This window comes from Dromaius novaehollandiae, chromosome 3 (assembly GCF_036370855.1).
Source record: "Dromaius novaehollandiae isolate bDroNov1 chromosome 3, bDroNov1.hap1, whole genome shotgun sequence".
NCBI classification, from domain to species: domain Eukaryota; kingdom Metazoa; phylum Chordata; class Aves; order Casuariiformes; family Dromaiidae; genus Dromaius; species Dromaius novaehollandiae.
Genome location: NC_088100.1, coordinates 115,692,587 through 115,713,585, shown reverse-complemented (window position 1 = coordinate 115,713,585; position 20,999 = coordinate 115,692,587). Strand labels below are relative to the sequence as shown.

The 20,999-nt window shown below is 38.3% G+C and overlaps 1 protein-coding gene across 4 annotated transcripts in view; it reads right to left on the bottom strand.

Annotated features, from left to right (window-relative positions):
- Positions 1 to 897: 897 nt before the first annotated feature.
- The window catches only part of KIZ (kizuna centrosomal protein), a 68,540-nt gene continuing 48,438 nt past the window's right edge, over positions 898 to 20,999 (bottom strand). The window contains exons 12-14 of one of the 4 annotated variants that reach the window (XM_026106037.2): positions 11,832 to 11,931; positions 3,435 to 3,478; positions 898 to 1,142 (exon numbers count right to left, since the gene is read on the bottom strand). In XM_026106037.2, coding sequence (XP_025961822.2) covers positions 1,039 to 1,142; positions 3,435 to 3,478; positions 11,832 to 11,931 — 248 coding nt within the window. In that variant the 3' untranslated portion in view covers positions 898 to 1,038. Of the gene's footprint in view, positions 1,143 to 3,434; positions 3,479 to 11,831; positions 11,932 to 12,748; positions 18,551 to 20,999 lie in introns of those variants that run through there. The other 3 variants (XR_010388626.1, XR_010388625.1, XM_064509892.1) reach the window with 3 other exon arrangements.

Below are 20,999 nucleotides of genomic sequence, written 5' to 3'. Positions count from 1 at the left end.
AGTGAGCCTTCTGGTGGCCCAACTACTGCAAAGGCCAAGAGCAGGAAACTCTCCTAGAGCAGTCACGGGAAGCAGCTAGGAACAGCTCTGCTTGTAGAAGAGGTTTCTGTGAAAGCCCATGCCTTATGGGCTACAACATGCAATCATGAAACACAAAGTCTTTGTAAACCAGGTCTCCATTAGCCTTAGAACTATTATTTTGCTGCGACTATGATGTTTCAACTATCATTTCCCAGTGGTGTTTGTCAACATCTCTTGTGGCTCTTTGTTTGAACTTGATCAGAGCTTATGGCTCACAAAAAACATTCACAGAGAGAAATACATGCACTCAACATAATGCTGTCTCTGCCCAAAAGATGACCATCACTGTGCAAGAACATTGTCTGTGGCTTTCAGTGGCTGGGAGCACTTTCAGTGCAAGCCTAATGCTGTCAGACTGACAAGCCCTTTTGGACTTTGAGCTCAGGGATATCATTCCAGATCATTATTGATTGACACCTCATTTGTGACACCCTATTCACCTCCCACACAGGGATTACCTGTTACACAGGTGTGGCCTTTGCCTTTCCTGCTGGCACTGCGCCACAGACATTCACTGTGAGCAGGGGACTGCGCGCAGCTGGCGCTGAGCCCCAGTAAGAGAAAGAAACAGGATACGACATGGACTGACCCAGTTCCCTCCCTGAGAAAGAGGTTGTTCCGAAGATACCCTCCAAGGTGATAATGCTTACAGACTAGCACTAAATAAGCATCTCTGAGCAGGTGGACATCTAAGGATGTATCTTCATTTATTCCCCCAAGAAAAATACATCATAAATAGGCTTGGTCTTGCTGGGCAGGATTTACCTCAGATAAGGAGAACTTAGCAGTTAAGATAAAGCAGATGTACAAGGAGGCTCTGTGTAGTACTGAGTAATATTTATAGTCAAAGAAAAATCTAAATACAAAATACAATGATGAGCTGCACTGTAGACACAACAGCACTCAACTTGTGCAAAATGATATTGTTTATTTTTTCCCCAAAGCAAGCATGGCATCTTAATCATAGAAGTCATCGAATTCATCGGCTTCTGTATTGTGAGTTTGTGGACGCAGAGCAGCCTCAATCTCAGAGTTGCTGTCATCAGATTCGCCCCAGAAAGCTGAGGGTGAAAAAAAATGAATCTTAGCATCTCTGCAGTGACATAAACAATCATTTTACAGCTGTTTTGAGGTACCTAGACAACCTGGTTTAAAGCTAGAGAACATAAAAGTATTTAAAAACGTGCAAAACGTAGGTGTATGTTTCCAATACAATGTGCTGTCAACAGCTCTTGGTCTCTTAATTGAATTGTTCGTGGAGAAACAGTGCATTCGTTTGCAAGTCTCACTTCATTGTTTCTCAAGGTAGTTTGACAGAACATTTCCACTCCAAACAATTTACTTGACCATCTGCTGCCTGAATTACAGCTTTGTCTATTATGTTCCACTTTCTCCCTCTACTTGACCCTGAGGTGAAGCCACAATCAGACTATGACATCACAAAGTTGGCATAAAAATGGCAGTGACATCACAAATGAAAAATCACCACTTTGACAGGATCACATGCAGGCAGAATTGATTTAAAAGAATTGGTGGTTTTAACAAACAGCTCCAGTAATTAAAAATTTCACTGAAACAGGCATTCAAAATTAAAATGCAGTTCTATTTGAGAGATCCCTCAAAACGTAAATTAATTGGACCTGTGAGAAAAACGAGAAACATGACCGTATACAGAGGAAGGTCTGATGAAATCATTCAGGTGTAAAGGTTGCCAGCTCAGCTATTTAATAACTGTTGATTTTTCCTTTTCCCTTGATTTAACAGAACATTCCTTTTCTGTCCCACAAAAGTTATTGCTTCACCATAGGAGGACTGCCTAGGAGAGCTGCTGGTGACAATGCTGGGCTCAGCATTATCAAGACTGTGTTTGGATTTAAAACTACACCTGTGACAGCAACAGAAACACATTTGAGAGCTCAGGAAAACGGCAGCCCAAGTGGGAACGGCACTCGCATGCCTAAATGCTCCTTTCTACTTTGGAAGGCAGAGCCTGCCCTCGCCGCTCCCCAGTGGGAATAGAGGGGAAGGGCAGGGGGATGCTGCCTTAATGCACACTTCTCCCTTCCCCGCCATGAAGCCGCCCCTCTGCGGGAGATCCACAAACACATCCTCCTCCCTCTTAACCCACTGTGGAAAATGGTACAAGCTAGTGTAAGTCAAGCCTATAGTTACTTCCATAGCTGTACTTTCTGCCTATTTTTAACCATTTTCAGAGAGTTGTTGTTTGTCCAAAGTTAGCACAAGAGCCACGATGCCCCGAATGAGGCATAAGACCTGGAAGCAGGGATGCAGACAGCAGGAGAGAGGAAAGCTGTCTTACCTCAGAGAAATTTCAGCTCACATTCAACTGAAGCGCCATTCATGTATTTAGTAGTTTTGATGACAAGCTATATAAATATCTTATCTACAAATGCAGCAGTTGCATCTTTCATCATGCATCCCTAGGACGTGGGTCTGAGCTCTGCCCTGCTCTGCCGGGAACAGCAGAGTGGCGCAGTCTGCACCCTCGGCTATTTCCCAGCCTGAATACACTGAAAGGGAACCAACACGCTGAAAGGCTCCAAAAGACCAAACTCCCCACTGGAGAAATCAAGTGGCTAGTGATGTGACAGAGGCCTTTAAAATTACATCAAAGCAGCCATCATTTATAGAGTCCTTAAATCAACTCAAACTTCAAACCTCTAAAATATGTTCAGTACCATTCAGGACTACAGAGTCCCTAAAGCTGAGCTGCAGGCAGAAAACTCTCTGGTCCCAGTGCTCACTTCACTTAGGAGGCTTGATAAGAGGTAGCTTCAGACACCACTGGACATTATGGTGCTTTAAAAAAGTAAGTGCAGAGGAGAATTAAAACACGCATGGCCCAAACATTAATTAAAAAGGCCTGCTCGCTCATGTAAAAAAATGTTCCAGACATATATACATATATATATATATATATGCACAGACCCCTTTATGTGCCTACCTGTTGTAACTATGCAAACATTTTGCTGCTGCCCACCTACTTCTGCTTCCAATATCTCAGAGGGAAGATAAAAAAAAAAAAAAAATCTTCAGGTTCTTCCTTTACTAGGTTTTCTCCTACTACCTCTTCACTACTATTTGATTTAAACCCTGAAGCACAAAGCTCACTACTCCTCCCAAAATGTACTCACTATAAATCAAGTCATCTCTGGTTCAGAATTTACCATCACCATCTATTGGCCTGCTCCTGTGTTGAGACATAGAAGGTCCAGGCTTTCCCATCTCCTTACATTCATATTCTATTCAGTTTCATAATGTTCTTAGATGTGTTCTACAATATAAGTTACAATAAGACATCAGCTTTAAACAGCACAACATTTATATCTCACCTTTCGATTTTATAGCAGTTACCATTTCCCTCCTGCTTTCAGTCCTGCAAAATGGGAAAAATGAAAAAAATTCAGCAGAATGTCACAACATTAAGAGAATTCAAGTTTTTTTCTTTTTATTACCATCTCATAGTTTAAAAAAAGCACTGAAGTTCAGTAATGGCATGTTTGGGGTTTTTAATAACTACTGTCTTTGAGGGTCTTTTTTCACCTTTGTGTTTTCTAAGCAGTGGAGAAACTAACATGCGGCAGGGACCTTAGTCCAGATGTTCAGGCAGTGTAAACTGGAATGATTTCATGAACAGTGCTGATTTACATGGGTAGCAAAGTAAGGGTACAAAGGATTGGAGCTTCATGCATCCTTTGCACCCTTTCAGATCTGCCAAGAAAGTAAAGAAAACCCCTGAACAAATAAAAATAACGCACCCCCCCGCTGGTGCTCACTGAACTTCCTTATTTCCGTTCCTGCCAGCATACTCCTACAACTTAGCTCCTGGGTTCCCATAGCATCATCCATGTCCCTATGTAAATGTGCAGCCTCCCAGCTGCCTTTGATCTACCTTGATGTATATGCAGTTGTGATTCTGTTCTGTTAAATGATGGCTCTTGTGTCTAGAGCATCACAGACCCTTTTGAATCTCTCAAATAAGCTGGAATCATTTTGATCTTTTGTGTGTAGCGTGTGTATTGTGTTGGTGCTGTGAAATAATCACATAGGGGCAACGGTGTAGGAGAATTAACTGTTATATTAACAATCCTGCAATAAGCTCTAGAAATAAAGCTTCAGCTGATTTTAATAAGGAAGATCAAATAGGAGGTATTTGTGATATTACTCTGCAAACTAGCAAAATGTAAGCAAATGTCAACTTGCAATTTGAAATCTTTGCTACAGTCAAAACAGAACTCAATCGGCTGTCAAATTTCATACGATTAAGGGTTGCATTTCATTTAAAGACATGGCAGCCAATATATGACAGTGTAAAGCATGGAATTACAAATCTTTTAACTACTATCACAGAGGCATTTGTGAAGGAGAGGAAAAAAAAAGGGAGATGATTCACAGCTTGTCTTATACCACTACATTCAGTGAGAACTCACCATTTATAGCTGGAAAGCTAAACTTAAAGCTGGGGGAAGCATCAGCACATTACAGCCACCTACATTGCAGTAACTTTTCCTTTCAAGAGAAAGGTATTATACTGTTTGTATCATATTCTTTTTTTTCCAAGCTGTGATTGCCACCACCACACAATCTGTCAGAGATGTACAAAAATTCCCAGAAACAGAATAAACATCAAAGCCAAAGTTCAACCAAGACACCAAACTGAGGTTTAAGCACTAATAACAATTAATAGTACTAGTTAGCTGTTAGCAATGTGACATAGATAAATAATTACATATTCTTAACATAACTTTTACACGTTAGTCTTCAACTGTTTATCTGACATTTTGTTATCAAGCCATCAAAATCCCCTTCAGTTTTATTCAAAGAGATAAATCCTACACTGCATTGCACTTCACCTTCTAGCACATGCTCAAATTCCATTTACTCTACAGGATTTTCAGCAAGTATTTTAAGTCAGAGCCTCCGGGTTGAGCCCTGCAAAATGCTGAACACCCTTAGCACTTGCTTGTTTTGGTAAGATTTCATGATCCCCCGCATTTCCCAGGAGGTGCTCCACATATCCTAGACTCAGCCCATAAAATGTGCTTAAGAAGATGCAACTCCGGCTGCAGCATCATTCCCCCCCCGTGGTGTGAAGCGAGAAACCACTTGTTTCTGAGCTGCATATCGAGAGGTGACTTCTGTGACAGACTGCACAACAACCATTTTATCTTGAAGTATTTCAGTAAAGCAAGATCAGCCAGCTGATAGCTACTGTTTACACTGTCTGCTGCTTCATCTTACATTATCAAGCAGAGAGGTGCATAGGGTTTCTTTATTCAACCATGGTAGAGGGTCCCTCAAAATGACTTTTTGCTCCACTTTTCTCCTCGCTTCAAGCCCAAATAAAACACAAGTGTTGATCATTTGGACCCAGAGTCTCTGCTGTGCCTGAGAGGCACTGTGCACGACTTGGACAGTTGCAGACTGCACCAGCTCTCAGGCGGCCGTGTGGGCACTTGGCTGTCTTGCACAATTCAAAGCACTGTCGGATCCGGCTGGAAGCCGAGGGGCTCGCAGAGAGGTGGTGGGAGACAAGGACCACCAGGGCCACAAGAAGGCCTGGAAACCTTCCCTGCTTCCCCTCTAACCTCCCATGAAGAAAACGGTCAATGGTAACAGGAGAGGGGAAAGAGATGTTTATATGCTCCCAAATAACATCCATTTGTTAGGGTCATCCTCCCAGGGCTATTCTGCCATATCGAAGAGCAGAATTCACCAGCAAAATAGCACAGAGCTTGAAGTACTGCAAATCAGGTGGCAAGCATTAATGCAAGAGCACAGCCACTAAAGAATAAGAGACACTGAAAACGGTATCAGAAAAGGCTTGGTATGAAAGCTTCAGCACATAGAGAAATGCCTGGGGAGAGCTGGAAAATGGAACTAGGAAATCAGAGCCAGGCCAAAACACAAATAGCAACTCCACCAAACCAAGTCTGGAAAATACTGTAAGATAGCTTTGTACCACAGGATAAAGTTCTTAACTTACATCTGAAGTGTTAGTCAAGGCTGAGAAGGTGTAAAACACCCCTCCACGTTGTAGAAAGTTCATATTCAGAAATCAGCAGAGTCAATCATGAAAGCTATTGTCTGCTATACTGAGCACACAATAACCACCCGAACCTCCAGGGAGGTATTTTAGGAGTATAGATGAAGTAACACAAGTTTCACTGCCTCGACTAATCCCCTGTATTGACCCTTCGATATCCATTTATACATTGCCTTCTTCCCTAAAATAATTACAAACTGAACCCAGGCTCTAACAAAGAAAGAAATCCAAACCAGTTTAACTTCAAAGGGCCTTTTAATCTCTCCTTTACTGATGAAACAGGCTTTTTGTGTTGAAGATATTGCAACAATAAGAAATGAATAAGCTCCCCGAAAATATTTTCCTCCATAAAGAAAACTCATATTAAGAGGTAAATACTAGACAAAAAAGAGCCAAGTTAAAAGAGGTAGCTCACAGAAAAACAAAAAATGTTTACTTTAGCATGGATATCTTTTCGCTAAAGAACCTGTTGAACTTCTGTCTTTTATTGTCAAGTGAAAACAAAAACACCCAACATGTTTTATCAGAAAAGCAAACAAACAAACAAAAAAGGATGGGAGCTTCAAGAACACCAATACCCTGTAATAAAGTATGCCTCCAAGCACACTGGCTAATCTTGTCAAAGAGCTTGAAGTCTGCACGCCTCTATCTTGCAAAAGTGTCAGTGAGGCAGCACACCGCAGAAGAACAGATTTCACTTTCACAACGTAGTTCCCAGTAATCCTCAGTCAAAAATGACGTTTCTCCCCAACAGTAAGTACGAAGGCAAAACTGCAGCTTCTTTTTAAAAAGTCATTTTTCAAAAATATCTAAAAGCCTTTTGGTAATAAGCAAGCCATGCCACTTAGAGCTTTTGTCACAACAGAGGCATTGGCACTGTGCGGTATGCCCTGATGTGGGAATGTGCTTCCCCGCAAATTACTGTGGAAGCCTCATGGCACCTGGGCTACTATTTTCTGCTGATAGTTTGCTATCAAGCAGCATCCTGGAAGTATTCCCCACCCTGTAAATTCAGTAAAATAATAAATCCATTCATCATGGCATCATTTCTCAAGAAGTCAGAAAAAATGAACTCTAAGAAAAGAGCTCAAAACTTACTGATCGCTCCATTTACAACACAAGTCTTAAAATCAATATTATTACTTTACTACTCACCAATTTTAGTTAGAATTAAGTACTTATACTGCAAATATGATCATTTTTATTTTAGGATACAAAGATCTGTAACAAAACGTTGCGTTTAAGACCATTTTCTTTTTTAGGTACCACCTTGAAATAAAAATATTCTTGACTAGAGAAGCCGATATACAAAGACTGAAATTCCTGCTATACCACAGATGCCAAGATAAAACTAAGTATGAAGAGCACAGGGTATAGCTGCAAAAATAAAATAAAACCTCTATTTCCTCTTTACTGTAAAGGCAAAGCATGCATTTCAAAATTTTGAAGAGGACATCACCATGGAAGTATTATTTCCTCTAAAAAGCCAAACCTGCACACATTTCTATTCCAGAGATAAAACCTAAGGTAGAGGAGATTTTCTGTATCACAGGCTTCACCATTGCTCCTGCCGGGCTACAAGGCCATGAATTTCAGCTTTCCCACCTAGGGATAGTTCCATGATCAATGCCCATTGAAACAGTATGAAAACAACTCTCAGTAATGCCATAGAGCTGGCATAAACCTTTTTTTTTTTTTTTTTTTTTTAAACAAGACATAAAACCCAAAGTTCAACTTCTCTAGAATGACCTAGCTAACTGGCAGAAGAGCAAAGAACAATGCTGCTTATAGCTGTATGCCCTGCAGCTTGTCAGTAATTTTCAATTATTATTTGATAAATAAAGGCATCAAAACAAATGCGTCACGTTTGTAAGGTCAGAAAAAACACTCGTAAATTCTTAAAGTGATTTGACAAAAGTACTGCTGAATTATAAAACAACCAGATATAGACTTGTTTATGTGCGCATCTCTCTAGGGATCCTAGAAATATATCATCTAGAACAAGTACGCTGAATTCCCATTACTTTCATTGCTCCGAATCATTATTTAACTTTCTTTAAAGTTCCTAGAGTAAATTCACATCCTGAATATTCACATACCCCAACATTTAGCATCTCTTGCTAAAGCTCCAGACAAAATAGACACTTATCTTACAAGGCAATCAAACATAGACAAGATTTTTTTTAAAAGGTATGAAATGGTACAAGGTGGGAGATGCAAGAATAAATTTGAGAGCTTTTAGTTTAGCAAAGTCTGAGTGCCCCCTGATGGTCAACCTGCTTATTTACATCATGACACAGCAATGAAAGTGCCGTATTAGATATAGCTAGTTTACTATTAAATAGTTCCTCTGAGAATAATTAAGAGGATGAATTATAGCACACAAACTTTTATTTACATATCATTAAATCTGTGTTTGTTAAAGGCAGCTTTTGACTAAAAACAGTCTTCAGAGACCAGAATGGATTACTTCCAGAACACAGATTAATCAAAGTTTAAAATACTTTAAGCAATGTTTATGTCCTGACAAATCAAAATTTTTATTTGGTTCTCAGTCTAGAATACATCTTTAATCTTCAGATTATTTTGAAATGAGACAGAGCAAACAAGTCAAAGAAAACTAAATTGCTCACATCAAAAATACAGAATTATCTAGAAAGCTAGTGACCTCCACTGGCTGATTCTATTGCTACAGGACTACAAAATGCCACACACATCGTATGCTGCCTCCTCTTTTAGGGAGATTCAGTCCTGACTTATGATACCTTTTCCCCCAAGTAATTATATAATTTAACACACTCTTGTCTTTTGCAAAATGTTGACGCTTCAAACTAAAGTTACATCTCCAGCAGTTTAAATATTCTCTCGGTGAAGTAAACTAATCCAGGATAAGATAGTTTTCTACATAAGGTAAACCAGGACAATATTTGCTGGAGAAGAGGAAGCTCTGGCATGCACCTCTGAACAAAAGGAAACAAGCGGTCTTTACTCAGAGAGCAGCTTCCTATTAAGACTCACTCCTTCGTACATTATGCCTTTCATCCCCACTCAACCACAAAATGATTTTGCTGTAGGAAATACAATAGCAGAAAAAGATTTACATTGAAAGAATCTTTAATAATAAACTGTTGCAGATCTGCCTACTTCCCCATGATTTATAATACAATAAACATGGGATTCTATTAAGTCTCATGCACTGAAGACATGCACTGAAAAACTGAATATGAAAGAACTCAATTCTTCCCATCTCCAGTACCATAATAGTGAAATGAGCATGTATAAATGTGCTAAGAGTATCTCTTTGCATCTTTTATAGCTTGTGTGTATTAATCTGTAAAGCTTATTAAGAAAGTCATTGCTATGCAAAGCAGCACCCAATCTCTTTCTCTTGCTTTTCAACAGAGTGCAGTGTTTAGCCAATAGCACTGGTCCTCTGCCCCTCATTCTGCATTCATAACATGCAACATTTGCACAATGTATCTCTCAAAGGCTGCTGAATAGAAAGCCTTAATACTCATGTAAACAACTGCAAACCAATTACTTAATGAATCAGGCCCACACATAATGAGGTGCTGGACAAAGAGCTATAAATGCATTTTTGCGCCCAAGCCTCTGCTTTAAAGTAAAATCCCTCAGCTGTAGTTTGGGCTTAACTGGCACATCATAATTATTGTCTCTAGGACATCAGAGGGAGCCATTTTTTTTTTTATTTAGGTCCAGCAGGGTCTTTTTCGAGGTCACTCATCAGCTCTGTGACAAAACAGAGCAAAGAAGAATTTATAAAAAGTACCACACCAGTACTACACAGTTATGTTTATTCTCAAGTAGTGGGTTTCGAGACCACTTGTAAAGGCAATAAAGCACAAGAAGTGACTGCAGCAAGTGGAATCCTTAAATGTAAGCATCTAAGAAATTTCATTGCGTCCTGATCACAAATAAGCAGCCACCTGAGTTTTCTATTTCTCACTCCTTCATACTACTTTTGCTACTTTGTCTCTTTGTAAAGCTGATGTCAAGTGTCCAAAAGCAAGTGTTATTAATAAACTTTGTTTAAAGGACTGCATTATTTCCGAGTCATTTAAGAAAATAACTTTAAGCCACATTAAAAGATTTTTTTTTTAAAGTAGCATCACTGTGTTTCAGAGTAGGAAGTATGCTTGCTTTGGAGAGCTGAGAGGCATGAAATTACAAGGCGGAAGGAATGATTTTAAAATCTAGTGAGATATGAATTTGAAAAGACCAGTGAAAACCAAAAAATGCATGTCATACGAACAGCATCTGAAAAATGCAAAAGCTGCCAAACATATTATTAGCAAGCAGTGCAACATCCAGTCAATAAAATGCATGCTTAGAGGGTTTTTTCCCCCCCTCAAATAGTTCATGTTTAATTATACATATTTTACTCAGACACTTAAGAACTTGCTTATAGAATCACTGCCAAGGGCCCAATCCTTCTCTCACTGAAGTCCAGGACAACAGGAATAGACTAAAATGTATTAACATTTAAAAATTCAACTATAAGAGCACTCTTGCATTTGGTAACATTAGGTATTATTAGAATAACATTCTCTGAAACAAAGAAAGTTCCAGAAAACGTTTAAGAAGTGTGAATCCTAAACAAAAGCACACATACCATTCATCAGTATTTTATTAAGGTTTGTCTTTATTCATTGTACTTGAAGAAAGAAAAGATATTTGATTAAGACAAAATATAGAATGAAACCGTTAGGATATCTCTTTATAAATTTGGAATTGTCTTCTATATCAAAACTAACTTTGTCAATAGAAACGTAAAGCTACAGAAAGATACTGAGGTCGTGTAAGCAGAGTGAATTAAATTTTTGTTGAAATGCTTTAAAGTATTTTCCTGAATGCCATTAATTGCAGTTTTCAGACAAGGCACCACATAATAGCAGAACCCACTTACTGTGATGTTTTAATAAGCATGCAGATAAGAATCTAAAGCCAAGCTAATATTTCATGAGATGTCTGTGTTATATCCTATTTTCCACTGTTTCTTGACCACTAATTTGATTGCTACTGTTTGATTGCTGTTACATGCCAAAGAAAAATACAAGGAACATGTAATATAACATTTCTCAAAGACCCAAAGGGAAGTCCTGCAGTTTTTAAAAAAGTAGTTTTTGCTCATTTGTTTTAAAGGATAAATGGCACCCTTTAGGTAAATGTAAGGCCATTAAACAAACATACTCAATTTGAAGGAAAGGTAGATGACATGTTATAAAAACCCCAGCATCAAATATTTTACAAGAACAATACATGTACAGTTACGGATAGTTTACATCTCAGATATATTGAGAAGAAACCCGCCACTTTATTTCTTGAAGACTTTACATTTTATGTCTGCCCTTTTCCTGACAACTTCTATTGTCTGGTCTCTAAGTAGCCCTACTGAGAGCAGCTGTACACACTAATTTGTGGTTCACCGAGATGTCAATTGAGTCTTAAAATGAGAAAACAACAGCTGCAAAACAATACTTGGCTTTGGTGCAAATATTTTCTAAGGTGTACAAAAGTTTAAGCTGCTATATTAGATAAACATAAATACAAACCTTAACCCTAGATGAAGCAAAAATAAAGCATTCAGAGTTTCAGACACTTTCTATTGGCATTTCTCATTCTATTAAAGCAATTAAAATACTAAATGTTTTAGCAAATTTACCTTGAGAAGGGAATTCTTCCTTCATTAGATGAAGAACTAGCTTCTGAACTCATTTCTTGCCTTTGCTTTGTTTTAGAACTGTTATCACCAATATTGCACCCTGTTAAGTAAAAACATGAAATATAAATACTCAAATAGTAAATATGAAGCCATTTTACAGCTTTGGCCTTACAGAAATCAGTGGAAATATTTAAGTAAAAAAACAAACAAATAAAAAAGCATCTCCTATCCTGCAAATGCATAGTGAAACACATTACAAAGCAGCTGGGGTTATTTTAACAGTATTTTGGCAGACTGCACAATAAAAGAAATATATCGTCTGTCAGAAGCACTCAGTGCAATCTAAAAGATTATTTTAGAAAAGCACATCGTGATTTTATTTTTTTAACCGCATTCGGCTCTTAGAGGTACCTGCCGGTATTTTTTAAACAAACTAGGACACTTGGCATATGTTGCTTGGCCCAGGCACTCCTCCCAGAAAGGAGCAGAAGCTGGCTGGACCAGACAAACAGGAGAAGTCCTCATTTTTGGCTCAGAAGCCACAACTCCATTCCTATAGGGAACTCTCTTTAAAACCCACTTGCCCCACTTCACCTTCAGTCTAAAGGGGCTCCACATCAGATTTAACCTTTGCCAAGCTAGTGGGGTGGGGGGCAGGGAGTACCTACATCTCTGGATTTTAGCTCTTTTCCAGTTAGCTTTATTTTTATGCCATTTCTGAACAATGGCTGCACCTATAACAATATTCAGTTACTAGCAAGCAACATATCACTGGTTCTCCAAGAGATGCACATAATGGCCATGCTCTTGGCATGGACTTTGTTAAAGTCTAGGAAGAACAAAGATCAAGCAGTTACGGTATACGTCCCAAGATTTTTTGTGCATGATTAGGTGAAAATGAGTTAAAAACACAGAAAACAAGACTCTCTTGAAATCATTTAGAGTAACCTGATAATGTCTTCTGAATAGCAAAATTTTTTTGTTTTACCTCATTTTAGCAAAAAGAGCAAACACTGAGGTTGTGTTAACAGTTGTATTGCATCACATATCAACTTTAAGCAAAACTTGATTGATTTCTGTATTTTTTTATCCCCATGTTCCCTTTACTTTTGTTAATCGAGAAACAAAACTTTTGTTCTCCTTCCCCTTAAATTTAGCTTATTTTTAGACACTTATACTTCAATATTATTTGATACATCAATATTATTTTCAACTATTCCCTTACAAACTGAGCTGCATTTGAAACACGCATATATTAGGATTTTTATGACTTAACAGCCAAAAAACCCAAATATTTCAAAATCTTTTATCTGGGCTTTGCTCCCACCCCCCAGGTATCTCACTTCTGTACAGATTGATTTAAAAAAACCTCATTCACTGGAGTTGTAAAATTGCTCATCTTTGTACTAATTTCCAAAGAGAACATGGTTTTCAAGTACAAATGCATCCACTTTTAAAGGCTAGTTTGCACTGCAGATTAGAATAAGAAAAGCATAAGCAAAGCTTTAGATAGGAATGAAATTATAAACAAGCCCTAATTTCTACCAAATTCATTCCAACCCAGAGCAATTCAGTATTTTTATATATCTTGGACATTTCTACTTTATAACTCAATGTGTACTTCACAAATTAATCTCAGCAGATATACACCATTCTCTTCTTACATTTCAGATGCACAAGTTCTCCTTGGTATGTCAGGCACTTCCAAAAAAATGTCAAAAAAAAATTACATGGAAGATGGGAAGAGTTAGAGCACAGGTTTTCCAGTGGCAGCAGCATGCCACTTTGTGGAACAATCCAACCGCTTTCAAAAGAATGACAAAACCCAAGAAAAGCCACAGAAAACTTTCCTGTGACGTACACATGCAAAGAAGCAATGACCTGCAGGAGATCAAAGGAGGACTTCCTGAATGCAAGACTGAAATTAGCTCAGACTTGCAGACTGAATGATACAGGCATACTTGGGGAAAATCAGTGACCATGAAAGAGAATTACATTCATACTTACTTGTACGATACTTCGAATGGGAAAGTAAATAAAGGTTAATTCAACCTAATCAAGTCAGAACTCCAAAGGGCTACTTTTGTATTAAGAGATCTCCACTCCAACTTTAAAACACGTAACATAAGTGTATTTTTCAGGGCTCCTAAGGTGCTGTTTCGAAGAATGTTGCACAATGCAGCAGAGGTTATATGCTTACTTCTCGTCTTGGTAAAGAGCAGTGTTTTATTTTGAGAAGGCATCCTTCTTCACCTCAAGAAGGTGTTGCAGAGAGTGAGTTCTGCCTAGCTAACAAAACACCACTGGCAGTAGACAGTACAGAAATTCAAAATACAGTTACGCGTGCTCCCCAAACTTAGCTCCCCGTTCCACCCATGTGGTTGTGACATGTTTGTGGCCTCCTTCTCAGGTCAGAGGATGTGAAGCAAATGTCATCCAAACAAGACAGACCAGTCTAATCAACTGTCCCACTTTCAGGTCCTGCAAATGCATAGGGGCATACCCACTTAGTTACATTCTGTTAATGAACTGAAAAATTTTTTCTCCTTTCCAGCTATAACAGGTAGAAAAGTTTCCAGAGAAAATAACAATTTCAGAGGGTGTTAGAACCTGTTACGTAGCTGAGTCTTACATGTGCTTTTCAAAGGCTTCCATTTCAGGCAAAGCCTTGGAACAGCACCCTGAATAGGGACCCTGCATTTAGCTTGCTTTAGATAACATCTTTTTGCTAAGGCTAGCTTAGTTCTCTCCACAAGAAAGATGAGTATCTAGGTATGTTTGAAAGCAGTTTTAATGCTATGGAAAAGACAGATATGCAACACATCTGTAATATTTATCTCTCTCCAGGAGAGATAAGACCTCTCCCTATCCTCTATCCTCCCCCCACCTTTTTCCTTCTCCTAAAGGAAGGAGGAAAAGAAATCCTCTGCTAGCTGTCTTGGTCCCTCCAAATCTCATTTGACTAGTGCTTTGCTTGTTTCTTCTTCTGATAGGAGGCATTCCCACAGAATGCCCAACTGTAGCTCATTTTATTATGACCTTTGCAACTGAAGTGTAATCTACAAACTCAAGCAAATGCCACGTGTGCACAAGTAACTCAAACATGCTTCTCCACTGGGATGTATTTTCCTCCTAGTTGTCTTTCTTCCTCACTGATCTCCTTGAGGAGAATTCCATGGGGTCAAAAATGAATCCTTATTCTCTTCCTGTTCAAACCTTCCCCATTAGTCCTATTCCAAATTTTCTCCATTATCACTGACTACTCTTCCTGCCATTCGGGGCAGTAACATGGAGCCCATCGTTGGTCCAAACATACCAGCCACACCTTTCAGCTGGCACTTCAGAAATCCAATTCTCTGCCAGAGCAACTATAACTCAAGCCAGGCCACTATTGTCTTGCAGCTTTTCTTACTGCTTTTGCACACAAGCCAGCCTCAAAAGACCATTCACCCATGCTTTTTGTGCCTTTACTGGGTCCTCTTCCTTCCACCAAACAGTAACAGAAACTACTTGTTCTTCACCTTTAAGACCCTTCACAGCCCAGCTTTGCCCTACCTGTCAATTATAATACAATACTGGACTATCAATCCCCACTTCTGCCTTAGTTATACCAGACTTCCTTACCAATTAGTCCAATCATTTCCCCTCAAGCATCTTTGTACATACATACTCCATACTCTACATAAATGGGAGATCCTTCTAAGAACTCTTAAATCCACCAGCTTACCTTGCTTTAAAATCTTCCTTGACAATTCATCTGGGCTGTGATGGCTATGAAACATTTGACAACGGGTAAGTACTTAATGTGCAGTGACTTGCTTCTTTGTATGCTGAACAATCATCTTGCTCTTACCTCATTTTACCCCTCTCACTTGTTGAGCCCACACTCCTCTAACAATACATCCATACTATCAGTTAGTGGGAAAGAACAGTCTTAATTACATCCACATAGTACTTGCAACAAAAATAACCCAATTTTGTTGTACTGCAATACTTCACCATTGTGATAAAACACAAGCAATTGGTACCACATACAGGGCAAAAAATAGAAGATTCAATAAATACAGTATTAGGAGAGAGAATACTCAAGTACTGTTCTTCATTTCAGCCAGAGATATATTGTCCCATAGAACTGTTCGGTAAATCAAAATATTTTCCTTCATACAACGGATCACATTTAAGTCCACAGGTAAACTACTGCTAAGTTCAAAAAGGCAGCTTTTTGTCTTTTTTTTTTTTTTTTGCTGGGGTGGGGGTGGAGGGAAGGAGGCAGTAGAAAAAAAATTTAACTCATTGTAGTATAAAAACCAAGTGCATACTTACTTTCCCAGTCTTGGGAGAGTAAGAACATATACTGTACTGAAACACAAACATTTTCTCCTGAGTACAGGATAGAAAATGATATAGCTTGGCAAAAGAGATAGTGAGTGGAGAAGAGGTGAAGAGAAGATTAGGTTAGAGCACAACAATGCGCAAACTGAAACACCAGGTTAAAGCAATTGTCAGCTCCATAGAAATAATCCAAGCACAACACAGTCAGGTTCAAAAGCTGAAGCTAAGGGACAGAGAAGAATTCTCTGTGACAGCTCTGCTTGAGAACAGCAGTTTGGCTGTTGTCTCGTACCTCCTTAGCCATGCATAAACTCACTACAAGCACCTCTCCCTTCCAGTCTGAGCTCAGAAAGCTACTGCTGCTGCTTTGAGTTTCTGTGTTGACAGTACAATTTATCTTCTAAGGCCCTGCAACAGTTGCCTCTGCACAGAGCCTAACACCAAAGTCAGGCATATCAGCAAAGTCCCCTGGATTTAGGCTAAGCTCACTGATGAAAGGTTTGCTTTTTGGCACTAGTTAGCAGTTGAAATGAATTAGAGATGAGAAATGAAATTTATTTTGATGCCCTCTCTTTTAAGCATTTTTTTTTTCTTTTTTAAAGGGGTGGCAGCACTCTAGTGATATATCGGTCATTAATTCTGGGAAAAGAGAAAGGTGAGAGAAATGCGAACGTGTCTTCTGAAAATCCTGACCTTACATCCCAGCAACCTGAAACCAGTCATCCCTTGTCCTCATGACATCATCATGCCCTGTTTTCGTTAGACATCCTAGGAGCAATTTAGGCCCATAATTTTGAAGCTATTCTGATGCTGCTCTGCTCTATACTGGAAGGTCTAGGTGATCACATTTTAGCTTAAGTCAACTACCCAGCCTTCATCTGAATGTTCAAAAACATATTCATGCTATTAGGTAGTATTTCCCTACAAATTCTAATAGCTTGTTAACAAACATGCAGGTTTATATGAAAATGTATCTCAAATATTTGGCTCATAGCGTGCATACAATCAGAGAATCTCAAGTTCTTTGGAAAAAGAACAGCTTAAAAGATTTCTTTTAGCCAGTTTCAAAAAAGACCATTTTGGAACTTCCCAGCTCCACATTTAAAAATATAGTATTTTACACGAGCACTAACTTAGTCTGAATGGCCAACATACACTGCATAGACAACTAAAAAAAGCTTGATAAAACTCAATTTTTAAATTCGAATTGGGTTAATAAAAGTTTTTAATCTGATTGTTCAAGCACTATTACAGCAGGATGGAAACTTTTGTCACAGATAACACACAGCTCTCCTCTCACATTTTTTCCAATGTATTGTTCCCTCCACTTAGAATTAGCAGAGGATCTGATATACCAGTATTAATTAAAAACACTCCACACTTATCAACTTTTAATTCATTGTGAAGTCTGCATGGGTCAAAGCAGCTTTCACATCAGCTTTAACAATTTTGGTCTGAACAAAATGGGTGTAGTTTTCTTCATTAACCACCAATTCCAGGGAAAAAACACTGACCACTACAAAATGAATCACTATTATTTTGTTCTGGTGAACAATTAAAATGATCTTTGACTCAGAACATACTGTACCAGTGCAAAACTGGAAAGAGGATATATTCTCCATGTGTTCTCTGTGGCCTAGGTTCCAGTGTCTATTAATTTATAGTCAAACAACTCAGTGACAAAAAGTGATGTGATATCTTTTCATTTGCAGAAAATAAGAAAACTCTTGTCCTCATACTTGCAACATTTAAGTCATTAAGTATATTATCTTTCTCAGAGATATAAAAAACCCCCACACTTTCTAAACATCAAAAACATCTGTATCTATTACACATAAAAACCTTGACTGCAATTAGTCACAGGGAATAAATAGTCAGACACCAAACTCTGTTTCTACAAACATTCTCCAAGTGTTTGACTCAACATGTCTGTAAGTAGAAAAGGTGTGAATATTTTGAAGGCTGCTGCTTTTTAAAATACAGACTGGGTAAACAGAAATAGCACTATATTAATCATAGAGCTCATGTACAGCCCATACATTTCATAAGTCAAAGATTTCAGTTTTGCTCAAGTAATGGATCTCTTAAGCAAGCAATAGAAGTAGTAGGTCCTGCTCTCCCGGGAGAGGAATGAGAGCATTTTGTAGTCTGAAGTGGAGAAACAGTGAAACGGGAGAACACTGGGTTCTGCTCCAGACGGCAGAAAGGTGTGTGCTCCAGCAGCTACAGTCTCTTCTCTTTCTCCTTTCAGTCTGCCTCCTCAGATGTGACCCTTGTTGCTCTGCCATCTTCAGTCTATTGCACTTTCTTCTCTTTCCAAAAATCTCATCCCTTGCACAAGGGGCGTTCCCTAAAGTTCAAGTTTCTGCTGCAGGATACCACAGCATCTGAAATAAAACACCTGTAGTATATTTAACACATCAAAGCAAAATACTTTTTCCTTAACTCCATTTCCAAAACAGCAGAACTATTCTGGATAAACTTAGCACCATACATGCATAAATATCAGAAAGAGAAAGAACTATACTGAAGGACAACGCTGATAACGACAACGCTGACACAAAAAATATTGACAAAACAAGAAACAGATTGAAAATTAGAAGATGTTTTCCACCACTGCAGATGTGGATTCTGAGCAGCCTTCTGAAGCAGTAGGAAGGAAAAAAATTCTAACTAATAAGTTTTTTAAAGATAGAACTTGCTAAGTCTCAAAAAAGAAATGTAGACTACGTCCGCCTTTGGTAACACATCCTGGATTTTAAGACGAAGGCAGCATCTTCCAGCCCCTTATCTCTGGATGATAAAATGATACCTAAGAGCTATAAATTACTATCATTCATTATTTCCAATAACAGTAAATAATTCCATATGCAAACAAAGGTCAGGTCGGAGAGCAAAAGATACCATTGCCTTTGCAAACTCAACTAGAACACCTATCTGCATCCTTCTCTGATATCCAAATGAGAATCTACCCACAAAGCAACTTTGCTTTTTCTGTGTAATTTTATTAACAATATAATAATTAGTATCTTGGGTACTAGTTGAACTAGTGACTAGTTGAACTGTCACTATTCTTCAAAGTTAATAATGCTTTGAATAGAATATTACCAGGCTCAAGTGTGCTGGCAACCCCTGTGTTTTTACAGTTACCTTGGCAATTATTTATACTGCCTAGCATTCAAAAGTCCTGTAAGGTCTGGGTTCTCATACTGCTAGGTGCTGTACCAAAATAAAAACTAACAATAGTCCCTGCCCAGCAGAACTTTAAATCTGAATAATCTCCCCTACCACAATAATACTATTACTGCACTTGCTGATGATTTTCAAAGAGCTATCAAGGATTAAAACAGTATGGGGTATAAGCTACCATGACACTGCCAAAACAAACAGCAACTATACACACTTCTCTCATGTGGCCAGAGCTTTGAGTGCTGTCATGTATACAGCCTTTTATAAGCACTGATTTCCCTTCCTATAAAATAAAACTCACATACAGAGAAGATAGATGCTACCTGCAAATACGATGGAACAATGGGCTCTTTGGAGAGCAAACAGATGAAAAAAGTCTAAAAATTAAAATCTGAACAGAACACCACCATAAACAATGTTCAGAAGTTGGTCAATACCCAACAAATACCCTCACCCCTTTTTTATAAAGGGGAGGAAAAAAAAGAAAAAGAAGATAAAATACTTACAAGAGACCAACATACAATACTATCCTCTCAAGAGAAAGAATTTTTGATGACCAGCCAACTCAGGAAATTCCAATGCAGTAGTATTTGAAAATAATCTACTGAAAATACTTTCAAAAGCTGCTGCCTCAATTTAAAAATTGAGCAAAAATTCTCAGCCACAAGTCATAACTATGAAATACTTTGAGGTCTTTCCCAAACTTATTTAAGTTGAGCAGCAGAGTATCACCTACTGGGGTATGCAATCTAAATTACTCTCATTTAAATAAAACATGCAATATTAAACTTTCCTGTTGTAGTTCTGTCAGATCACACCACCACCTATCAGTCATTTACAGATGAACTTTTTCATAACAGCAGTTTCTAATGGATTGATATCAAGTGAAGCAAAAAGTTGGGTAGACTTATTAATGCCTTTATTAGTCCACTCCAAGTGGAACCTCAAGAACCTTTTAACTTCAAGTTCAAAGGAGGACCTCACCAGGAAGGATGTGTGGGCGTGGGAAAAGTGTTGGCAGGATTATTGGCTCATTAAAGGTGACCTAAAAAGGAAAACAGAATTGGATTTGTGCCTTTTCATGTTTCTCTGATATAAAAAGGACTAATCTTTTTTTCTTCTTAAGAGTTTTTTCCTGCTTATTTCTACATTAGAGCTTTTATAACTGGAAAGCAGATGGAACATGGTATTCCAGATGATGTAAAAGTAAAGCTTGATGAGTAGAGAAGCATGCCATTTTTATTCAAATGCTTTATAGCTTTAATATCTGTTTAAGTCAAAGACATAAATAAAGGGTAGGGAGAGATTCTATTTTGTTATAGATTTAACAAACCTGCCCCTTCCATAAAATCAGCAGTTTCCTACTTAAGAGAGAGCAAAACCCAGCAAAAGGAAGCAGTCACCTAGCAAAACCAAATACAGCAGATTTTATCATTTTATATCTCCCATTATTCATCTACCTCATGAACAGCAAAGAAGTCAAACATTTTCTTTTACATGTCTTCCCAAGATAAAAATCAGAAAGTATCCAGGAAGAAAACTAGAATGAGTCTACATATTCTCCTCTACCCTCATTTTATACCAGGGGTTATGTAAGAGTGCTATTAATAAAATCTGATCTGTTAATAAAATCTCTTCTCTGATATT